The 12,110-nt window shown below is 33.9% G+C and overlaps 1 protein-coding gene and 1 pseudogene across 6 annotated transcripts in view; one reads left to right on the forward strand and one right to left on the reverse strand.

The window, feature by feature from the left end:
- The window catches only part of ASCC1 (activating signal cointegrator 1 complex subunit 1), a 135,324-nt gene that overhangs the window by 82,697 nt on the left and 40,517 nt on the right, over positions 1–12,110 (reverse strand). For all 6 annotated transcript variants that reach the window (XM_074232791.1, XM_074232793.1, XM_074232792.1 and 3 more), the window contains one exon: positions 10,431–10,609. In XM_074232791.1, the coding sequence (XP_074088892.1) occupies positions 10,431–10,609 (179 nt within the window). The remainder of the gene's footprint in view (positions 1–10,430; positions 10,610–12,110) is intronic.
- Positions 3,608–3,799, forward strand: LOC141520885 (cytochrome c oxidase subunit 7C, mitochondrial pseudogene; annotated as a pseudogene).

The following is a 12,110-nucleotide window of genomic DNA, read 5'->3' on the forward strand; positions in this document are numbered from 1 at the left end:
GTGGCCAAAAAAATGTCATAGAAAGAAGATGAGGCTTAAAGTAAAAGAAGTAGAGGAGAGGAAAGAGTACATTTCAGGCATAAAGAAAGTCTGTACAAAAGAATGAAGATGGAAGATGTAATATTTTAAGTGGGAAAGTAAGGAAAGCCATTTTAGCTGAACCATAAGTTGTCTACGTGGCTCTTCAATTCATAAATGAGCAAAGCATTTTTCAGAGGAGCAAATCCAAGCTATCAATGGCCATTAAAAAAATTCCCAACTATTAATAAAGAGAAAAATGCATTATATTAAAGCAAATTTGAGCTTCTAAACCATTAGATTGGGTGGAAAAAATAAAATTAAAAATATTGGAGAGGCTGTGGAAAAACAGGCACATAAATGCAATATTAGTAGAGCTAAGAAGTGGTATAATCACTGGGAAAAGCAATTTGGAACATTAACCAAATACATAGTTGTAGATATTCTTTAACTAAAGTTTATATCAGAGGGGTGGCTAGGTGGCGCAGTGGATAAAGCACCGGCCCTGGAGTCAGGAGTACCTGGGTTCAAATCCGGTCTCAAATGCTTAATAATTACCTAGATGTGTGGCCTTGGGCAAGCCACTTAACCCCTTGCAAAAACCTAAAAACAAAACAAAAAATAACATTTATATCACAAAGAGATTAAAGAAAGAGGAAATGGGCCCATGTGTATATAAATATTTATAGCATCTCTTTTCATAATGGCAAAAAAAAAATGAAAATTAATGAATATCCATCAATTAGAATTTGGCTGAACAAATTCTATAAATGTAATGCAAGAATGTTGAAAAGGTCAACTTCAGAGAAACCTAAGAAGACATTAATGTAGTGATGCAGACTCAAATGAGCAGAACTAGGAGAATAATGTATATTATAACCACCATCTATCTCTCCCCCAATCAACCAAGCTTGAAACCTTAATGTCATCTTTTATTTTTGAGGATATCAATGTTCCCCAGCAGTCAGTCTCACAACTTCAATGTCATCTTCAACTCCTTACTTTCACTCATCCTACAAATCCAATCTATTGCCTAATTCTGTGAATGTTTCTACTTTCATGTTTCTCATACATGTTTCTCCATCTCTCCATTAAAAAAGACACAGTGCTAATTCAGGTCCTGATCACCTCACAACTGTAATATTGAAATAGTCATGGTTGGTCCTCCAACCCTCAAGTTTCTCAATTTTATCTATTCTCTATTAAACTGCCAATATAATATTTCTGAAGTGTAAGTCAGATAATGTCATATAACTCACCCTCACTCAGTGGTCTCAAATCACCTCCAGAATAAAATAAAAAATTCTATATTTACCATTTAAAGTTTTAATTTCCTCCCCCCCATACCCTACAGTTATATTGACCCACTTGAGGATCCTCAAATGCAGTCCTCTATTTTCTAATTCCTCAATGCCCAGAATGTTCTTCCTCTTTTCTACTTCTTAGCTGCCCTGGCTTCCTTTAAGGCCTAGTTCAAAGCTCACTTTCTAAAGGAAGTCTTTCCCAGTCCCCACAGATCCCAATGCCTTACACTTTCCATTACCTTCATCAGTTCAACAAATGTCTTCTATATTTCTAATTATTTATATGTGTGTCTCCCCCTCTGGCATGTACTCCTCTTGAAGGCAAGAATTGATTTTTGTCTCTTTGTAACTCATGGCTTAGCACAGGGTCTGGCACACAGTAAAGGCTTAATAAATGCTTGTTGACAGGAATATCAAGAAAGTGAAGCTATAGAGAGTAACTTCCCAAAAATCCTGGAAAAAGAAAATAACCAGCAGTGATCAATAGTGTCAACTGCTCCAGAGGCTAAGAAAAACCAAGACTAAGATCAGATTTTTCTAATGAAAAGTTCATTGGAATGATAGAAAAAAATCAATACTGGAGGAGTTGTAAGAAAATTCACCAGTACACTATTGGGCAGAGCTATGATTTAGTATAACCATTTAAAAAAACAATTTGGAATTATGGAAAAAAGTGACTAAAATATCTATAAACCCTGTGCCCTAAATATTCTACTACTAGAAATAGATTCTAAGGATGCCATTGTTAAGAAGAAAATCCCCATATATGACTTTTTTTGTGGTAGCAAAGAATTGTAAACAAAATAGATGTCCATCACTGGGGAAGGATTAAACAAACTGTCATACATGTATGCATGTATAAATGTAATAAATGTAAAAATGTAATTATTGTAATAAATGAAATAAAAATGTAATAAATTATTATAACTATAAGAAAATTAGTAAAAAATAATAAAGCATGAAAAATAAGTTGATACAGAGTGAATTAAGCAGAATAAGAAAAAAAATATATAAATAAGAGCAACATAGGATTGATGATCAATCTTAATGGACTTGCTCAATTCATCAGTGCAATAATCAGAGACAATTTTGAGGTATCTGCGATGGAGAATACCATCAGTATCCAGAGAAAGAAATGTGGAATTTGAACAAAGACCAAAGATTATTACCTTTAACTTAAAAAAAATGATCTTATTATATAATCTTGCTATCTCTTATATTTTATTTTTTTCTTTAGGATATGATTTCTCTCTTAATACATTCAATTTAGATCAATGTATACCATGGAAACAATGTAAAAACTAACAGACTGCCTTCTGTAGGGGGTTGTGAGAGGGAAGCAAGATTAGGGGAAAAATTGAAAAATTCAAAATAAATAAATCTAAAAAAAAAGTAACCATAGCATGAAATAACTATGTGATGACAATGACTACATGCTAAAATGAGGAAACATAGTTCTTTCTTTTTTAAACAAATGTATTCTTTAGCACTTTCCTTTTAAATTTTGAGTTTCAAATTCTCTCCCACCTACCTGACCCTTCCCCTGCTTATTGAGAAGGCAAGAAATGTGATTATCAATTATACATGTGAAGTCATGAAAAACATATATTGCCATATTAGCCATGTTGAAAAAGGCAAGAAAAATATAGAAAGAAAAAAAAAAGTTTCCACTGTACTTAGAGTTCATCAGTTTTTTCCTCTAGCAATAGTATTTTTCATTATGATTCCTTCAGCATTCTCTTGGATCATTGTATTGATCAGAATGGTTAAGCCATTTACATTTGATCATCATTATATTGCTGTTACTATATATAATGTTTTCCTAGTTTACTTCACTTTGCATCAGTTCATACAAGTCTTTCCAGGTTTTCTAAAACCATCCTGCTTATTATTTCTTATAGCACAATAGTATTTCATCCCAATTATATACTATAACTTGTTCAGCCGTTCCCCAATTGATGGACACCCCTTCAATTTCTAATTCTTTACCACCACAAAAAAAGAGAAGCTATAAATATTTTTTGTACATATAAGCTCTTTTCCTCTTTCTTTGATTTCTTTGAGATTCAGACCTAGTAGAGGTGTTACTGGATCAAAAAAAAATATGCAGTATTAGGGCTCTTTAGTCATAGATCAAAGGTATTTTTCAGAATGGTTAACAACTCCATTAATAATGCATTAGTGAGCTGTCACCCACCCAGGAAAGAGCAATGTCATAAGGTGACTCAGCAACCAACTCTTCCTCCCCTATTGCAGCCTCGTCTTGCAGAGCCCTTGGCAGCATCATGTTGGGGCAGAGCTTGCATAGGTTCTCCACCTCCTTGGTTCACAGGAGCCACTATGAAGAGGGGCCAGGAAAGAACCTGCCCTTTTCAGTGGAAAACAAATGGCAGTTGCTGGCAATGATGGCTATATTCTTTGGATCTGAATTTTCTCCACATTTCTTTATAGTAAGACATCAGTTGCTTAAGAAATAAGATCCTCCTAATCAGAAATCAGACATTCAAAACAACAACAACCTATTAAAGCAGTTTTGAAGAATGGACTAAGCAAACTATTTACCATAGTGTATGTCTTTGTAAACAAATCTATTACATGAAAAAAAAAAAATAATGTATTAGTGTTCCAATTTTTCTGCATCCTCTCCAGCATTTGTTATTTTCCTTTTCAGTCATGTTAGTCAATCTGATAGGTATGAGATGGTACTTCAGAGTTGTTTTAATTTGTTTTTCTCTAATCAACTGTGCTTCAGAGCATTTTATATGACTATAAATAGCTTTTATCTCTTCTTCTGAAAATTGCCTATTTATATCTTTGACTATTTAATTGGGGAATGACTCATACTTTCATAAATTTGACTCAGTTATATATTTGAGAATTGAGGTCTATAACAGAGAAACCATCTCTTTTAAGTTTCACAAGAATCCTTTCATTCTGGGGGTGGCTAGGTGGTGCAGTGGATAGAGCGCCAGCCCCTGGAGTCAGGAGTACCTGAGTTCAAATCTGGCCTCAGACACTTAATAATTAGCTAGCTATATGGCTTTGGGCAAGCCACTTAACCTCATTGCCTAGCAAAAACCTAAAAAAAAATGAAAAAAGGGATGTACTCAGAGAAACCTAGGAAGACCTGATGTACGAGCCTGATGAAGAGCAAAGAAAACAGAACCAAGAGAATAATTCAAATAATGACAACAAAATGGCAATGAAACAACTGAATGACTTGAGAATTCTAATAAGTGTAGCTAACAGCTATTCCAGAGGACCCAAGATGAAACATGCTACCCACCTTTTATTAGAGATATGAAGGATTCAGAATGCTAAATTAGACCCTTTATTTGGATGTGGTCAAAGTGGAAATTAGCTTTGCCTGACTATACGTGATTTTAACATGGATTTTATTTTCCTTTTGTTATTAAGGGAAGCTGAGAAGATAGATTTTTGCTTATTGAAAAAATATATATAATTTTTTTCTAAAACACACTTAAAAATAAAACATAAGGATGGGTCTCACACAACACAGCAACCATTTGTGATTCTTCTTCACTCAGCAGCCTCCTTAATATCCCTGCAACCACTTCAAAGGGACCCACAATTGGCATTTATCTTGGAAACAGTTATTTCTTTGTAAGAGTATGCCAACCCATAAAAATGAAAATCATTATTAATAACCAAGAAAAGAGGACCAAGCTAAGCTATATCACCTTCAACACAGAAAATTTGATCAGCAATGCTGCAAAGAATCTAGTTGCAATGAATCAAATGTTTGAACAAAGTTTTTAAAGCCAAGAATAGGTTAACAGATATGTTGATGCAATCATACAATCAGACATGAAGCACTAGCCTTTTATAGTGGTGAATGATACTCTAAGTGGAATATAAAAACAAGGCTAAAAGTATCTATCTTATGGTCTTAAATAAAGATAATGAAAGAAAATGATGAAATGTTACAAACCATGAGTTCAAAATAATGAAGATGAAACACATTCACAACCTAGCAGAGAGGATGAATATAAGATGCAGAAAGAAATATATATTTTTGGGCATGACTAATATGACAATTTATTTTTATCAGATTATGTATATATGTATTAGGGGTTCTATTTTTTGGATTTTTTTACAATTTGATCAATGGGGAGAGGGACTGAGGAAGTGGAGAAACAGATTTTTTTAATATATATAATTTAAAAAAGAAATTGCTAAAGTTTACCTTGGGAAGATTCCTATATATGCTGTAACTTACAATATGATTTACTGACTCCTGTTATCATGTCAACAAAGATACTGGAACCATTATGAGCTTCAATGCATTCCAAATCATCAATGAGTCAATTGCTACTGCTATTGCTTATAGCTTGAACAAAAAGATCGTTAACAAGAGAATGTGCCGATCTTTGACCTCAGAGATGGTACTTTCAAAGTCTCCATCCTTCTCTGGTGAGGAGAGCATCACTGAACTTAAGTCCATAGCTAGTGGCACAAACCTGAATAGGGAAGGACTTTGACAAAAACAAAGTTAATTATGTCATTGCTATGTTCAATCACAATCAAAAGAAGGAAATCAATGGAAACAAGAAAGCTATGTGTTTTCTTTACCACTACTGAATATATGAAGGACACCCTCTATTTCAGTCAGTACTTGAGACTGATTTATTCAATAGAGATACACCTCTATCACCCAGGCCATTTTTGAAGAGCTGGACACTAACTCCCACTTAAACCATCTCCAGACTCATGTGTCTCCTTATTTTATTTCACCTCCATCTATCAAAATGATCTTCCTAAATCTTAACTCTAACCATGTCACCCTACCTCAACAATTTAAAAAAAATACCTCTGATGGCACCCTATCATTTCCAAAATTGAATATAAAATCCTTTAGCATTCAATCTGCCCCCCCACTCCACCTTCCCAATCTTCTTATACCTAATGGTATTCCCTACTTCTCAATCACAACTATATATATTCTGTAATCCAGTGATACTGGTCTCCTTGCACTTCCTTAAACAAGACACTACATTCTCCAATTCTGGACACTTTTATAGACTGTCTTCCATGCTTTGAATCCTTTCCCTCTTCATCCCTACCTCCTGGATTCCTCCAAATCTCAACTAAAATCCTGCCTTCAACAGGAAGTTTTCTTCCTAATCCTTTTAATTCTAGTACTTTCCCTCTGCTGATTATAGCTTTTTTTTGTACATAGCTGTTGGCATGTTGTCTCTCTCATTAAGACTGTGAACTCCTTAAGAGTAGTGACTTTTACCTTTCTTTGTAGTCTTAGCATCTGGCACCGTGTCTGGCACACAGTAGGCACTTCATAAATATTGACTGACTCACTGATACATGGATGCAATGCACTATCATTGTGCCATAAGAAATGACAAGAGATGGTGTCAGATAATCTTGGATAGAGGAAGACTGAGGAATAGCAAAATTGGAACTAGGAAAACAATTAATACAAAGACAACAACATTGTGAAGAAAGATGTAAGAAGCTCTCTTCAAGGCAAGGACTCATGACACTTCTGGAGGACTTAGAAGGAAGCCCGGCACTCATTCCCTGAGAGACAGATTCAAGGGGGATAGGAGTCTCTCTGTGGATTTGTTTTGCCTAATCTTGCATATGTTACAAGTGTTTTTTTTTCTTTATGTTTTGGGGGAGAAAGGTCTTAATAAAGAGGGGATGTTAGCACAGTCATTAAAACTTTTTAAATGTACAGAAAAGAAGGAAAGGGGGGAAGCTAGGTGGCACAGTGGATAAAGCACTAACTCTGCAGTCAGGAGGACCTGAGTTCAAAATCCAGCCTCAGACACTTAATAATTACCCATCTGGGTGACCTTGGGCAAGTCACTTAACCCCATTGACTTACCAAAAAAAAAAAGTACATGCAAACAGGACAAATTTGAAAGTAAATTGCTAAATTGTTACATACTTTTTTTTAAGCCAGTAGTAATGATATGGGATTCAGAGTTTCATATACAAGCCTCTTTTTTGTGCTCTTCTGGCATATGGAAATTTCCTTTTTTTGGGAATGTATAAATTCAGGATTAAAACATCAATTTAAAAAAATATATACTGCTTCTGTTAAAAGCAAATATACATATATATATATATATATATAAATAAATAAAAAGACATATCTTTAATATGATAACATATATCTGTCTAAAACCAAGAGTTAGTATTTTTTATACTGGAGAAATAGAAGAAGGCTTTCCAATAAGATCAGAACAAAACAAGGATTTTTGCCATCACCACTATTACTTGATGTAGTTTTAGAAATGTTAGCGCCCTAGAGTCAGGAGGACCTGAGTTCAAATCTGATATCAGATATTTGATACTTAGTTTCATGACCTTGGGCAAGTCACCATTGAAAAAAAAAAGAAGTAGAAAAAAGGGGCAGCTAGGTGGTGCAGTGGATAGAGCACCAGTCTTGGAGTCAGGAGTACTTGAGTTCAAATCCGGCCTCAGACATTTAATAATTACCTAGTTGTGTGGCCTTGGGCAAGCCACTTAACCCCATTGCCTTGCAAAAAAAAAAAAAAACTAAAAAAGCAGAAAAAAGTTGAGGCATGCATTTAGTCAGAGAGGAATCCAAAACTATCTCTATAAGCAAATAACATGATGGTTTTGCTAAAGAATACCAATGATTCAAAGAAAAAAAAAGTGAAAACAATTAGTAATTTCAGAAAAGTAGCAGGGGATAAAATAAAACCACAAACATCAGTCTTTCTGATGTTTATAATACTTTGTAACACTCACAAAGTCAGTAAGAAGAGACATAAAAAAAATTCCATTCAAATTTAAGTATAATATACATAATTATCTATAATTCAGTCTACCTAAGACTTATACAAACATAAATTCAAGACACTCTTTACAGAAATATAGAAAGTAATGAGAACTTGCCAATATGCATATTTGGTTTCATTAATATAATGCTGACAAAAAATAATTTCTACAGAATCAGTGTCTTACTCCATCTCCCAACTGCAATCATTATCCCTGGTTGGCCACACCACATCTAGAAGACTCTCCTTCCTCATTTATATTTCCCAGCTCCCCTGACTTCCTCCAAATCTCAGCCAAAGTCTGAACTTCTACATGAAGCCTTTCATAAGTCATCCTTCAATTTAGTACCTTTCCTCTTGTTTTATAATTATCAAAAATTGAACAAATCCATTGTTAAATAAACCCCTGGCATAAACCTTAATTACTGAAGTAATAACTTCCAATTAGATTTAGACTAACATCTTGCATCAAATTCCACAATAAATTTTAAATGGCTACATGACTTGGGAGGTTAAAGATAATAGCATAAAAATCATAAAAGAATCAGAACAGATACCTTAAGGATGAATGATTCTTAACTAAAAAAGGGCCAGAGGCAATTAGAAAAGTCACAATAGTCAATTTTTATTATTAAAGGTTTTTGCAAGTTTTTAATTTAAATTTTTTTTAATTTCAAAAGTTTAAAAAGTTTTTCATGAACTAAATTAGTGGACATAGGATAAGACAGGAAGCAGCTGACTGGGGAAAAAAAATTCTTGTATCAAATATTTCACCAATCTTCTAGTCACCCAAGCCAACAATCCAAATCATCCTCAATTCCCACTCACTCCACATATTCAATTCTTTGTGAAATATTGTCATTTCTTCCTTGACAACATATCTCCTACATCCTCTATATTTCACTAATACAGGACTTATAACCTATAGCCAGAACTACTACAATAAGCTTTCTAACTGGTCTCTCTGCCTCAAGTACTCCAATCCATCTTCCAAAGCTCTCTTCCTAAAGTGCAGATGTGACCTCATCACCTCCCACTCAATAAACACCTATGATTCCTTAAAATCTCCAGGATCAATTATAAACTTCTATTTTGGGGATGCCCATATATTGGGGAATAGAAATGGTATAAGAATGCTATGGCTTACTATTGTTGTATAAGAAATCATGAATGGTTGGACCCTAGAGAAGAATGAAAAGAATTACACAAACTGATGCTGAGCAAAAGGAAGCAGAACCAAAAGAATATTATACACATTAACATCAACATTTTAAATTGATCAACCTTGATGGATGCAGCTCCTCTCAAAAGTTTACAGATCTAAGATAAGCCTGGGAGACCTGTTTTAGACAATGCTATCCACATCCAGAGGGGGGAAAAAACAAATCCACAGAATTTGAAAGAATACTATGATCACTTTTTTTAAAATTTCCCTTGCTTTTCCTTCCTATCTCATGGTTTTCTTTCTTTTCCATTAGTCCTAATTTCTCATATACAAAATAACTAATATGTAAACATGTTAAACATAAATCTACATGTATAACTTTTACCAGACTGTTTGCCAGTGGGGGGTGGGGTGGGAGGGTAGTAAAAAATTGTGTAACTTATAAATATGCAATTGGGTGAATGTTGAAAACTTTTCATAACAGGCAACTGGAAAAATAAAATATCAATCTTAAAAAAACTTTTGTTTCGCATTTAAGGCTCTTCATACTTTTTCATCTTCTTACACTTTAGACTCCCTTGAGGCACTCTATAATCCAATTTATGCAGGTCTATATTCTGATCCTCACTACAGATACTGTCAAATCATTTTGATGTTTTGGTTAGTTTTACTGTTCTGGAATTTATTTTTCTTCTTTTTTGTTCTTTATTTGAAGAACTGCTCATTTGGAAGGGAAGAAGAGATATAATAAAAAATGTAGGTAATATGAAAACAAAAGGTGTTGATAATAATTTACTTTAAACCTAAAACAAAAAACTATTAAGAGTGTAATAGAGAAACAGACTTCATTCAAAGTCTATTATTTCACATCTCCAGCATATTATGACTTAGTTAGAAGACCTGCTCCTTATTCTTTTCAATTCCTCCCTAAGTCAAATAGGTGATTAATCTCTGTCTAAATTCAGTTACTTCTGTTTCATTAATTTCTTCTCTGCATATAATTAGGAACTTCTTGGAAGTTTTAACTTGAAAGATATTTAAATGACCCAGGAGCAATATTTAAAACATTTAAAACATTCTATCTAAGTTTAAGACAAAAAGTCTTAAAATGAAGAATATCAAGAATATCATACTACCATCTCATCTATCACTTACCATTGAGCACTTCTCCAAAACATTTTCCTGGAACTTCAAGAACCCCTCCTGAACATTAGGTTGGTTAAGGGAGAAAGAAAGAAAGTGAGTAAAGGGCTGTTTTCTTCGGAAACTCTCCACAAGAACATCAATTCGAGTTTTGGCTGAGATGACACCACCTCGGTGCTGGCCCATGATTACTGTGAACAAACAGAAAAACAAAAAAGAGACTGAATGATGATGATGATGATGATGGTGATGATGATGATAATGATAATTGGCATTTTTAGAGCCCTTTAAGATCTACAAAGCATATACATCATCTCTTGTGATCCTAAAAACAATCCTGAGGTAGGTGGTATTATCCCCATTTAACAAATGAAGAAACAGAAATTAAAAGAATAAACTTGCCCAAAATTGCACAGTCAAAAGAATGCAAGGCAGAATTTGAATTCAGGTATTTCTGACTAGGTCACAATGCCTAAAATTGGAAGCATTTTTTAGTTGTTTCATATTTATTTATTTTTCCAACTATAGTCAACAATCACTTTTTGCAAGGTTTTGAGTTTTACATTGTCTCCCTCCCTCCCTTTTCTCCCTCCTCCCCAATAGAAAGCAATCTAATAATATATGTTATACATGCATAATTTAAACATAAATGCATATTAATCATGTTGTAAAAGAAGAATCAAATTGAAATGGAGGGAAAAAACCTTAGAGTGGGGAAAAACCATGATATATAAGATAAATTTTAAAAACTGAAGATAGGAAGCTTTGGTCTGCATTAAATTCCATAGTTGCTTTTCTGGATATGGATGGTATTTTACATCACAAGTCTTTTAGAATTGTCTTTGATTATTAATACTGCTGAAATGAACAAATCCATCAAACTTGATTATCACACAATATTGCTGTTAGTGTGTACAAGTTCTTCTTGTTCTACATGCAAGCCTTTCCAGGCTATTCTTAAATTCCATCCCTCATGATTTCTTATATAATAACAGTGTTTCATCACATTCATATACCACAATTTCAGTCTCAATTGATATCCCCTCAATTTCTCATTCTTTAGCATTATATAAAGACCTACTATAAATATTTTTGTACATGAGGGCTTTTGACCCTTTTTCATGATCTCTTCAGGATAAAGACCTAGGGGGCAGTTGGTGGCACAGTGGATAAAGCACCGGCCCTGGAGTCAGGAGTACCTGGGTTCAAATCTGGTCTCAGACATTTAATAATTATCTAGCTGTGTGGCCTTGGGCAAGCCACTTAACCCCATTTGCCTTACAAAAACCTAAAAAAAAAATTTAAAAAAAAAAAAGGATAAAGACCTAGTAGTCGTATTGTTGGATCAAAGGGTATGCACAGTTTTATTGCCCTTTGGGCATAATTCCAAATTGCTCTCCAGAAAGATTGGCTCTGTCCACAACTCCATGAACAATGCATTAGTGTCCCAGTTTTCCCACATCTATTCCAACATCGATCATTTTCTTTTGTAGTCAATTGGTCAACCTGAAAGGTGTGAGGTAGTACCTCAGAGTTGTTTAAATTTGCATTTCTCTAATCAATGATTTAGAACAACTTTTTATATGACTATTAGATAGCTTTAATTTCTTCATCTTCCTTTTCATGTCCTTTGACCATTTATCAATTGGGGAATGACTTGTATTCTGATAAATTTGATTCAGTTCTCTATAC

The sequence above is a fragment of the Macrotis lagotis genome, chromosome 4 (genome assembly GCF_037893015.1).
Source record: "Macrotis lagotis isolate mMagLag1 chromosome 4, bilby.v1.9.chrom.fasta, whole genome shotgun sequence".
Classification (NCBI taxonomy): Eukaryota; Metazoa; Chordata; class Mammalia; order Peramelemorphia; family Peramelidae; genus Macrotis; species Macrotis lagotis.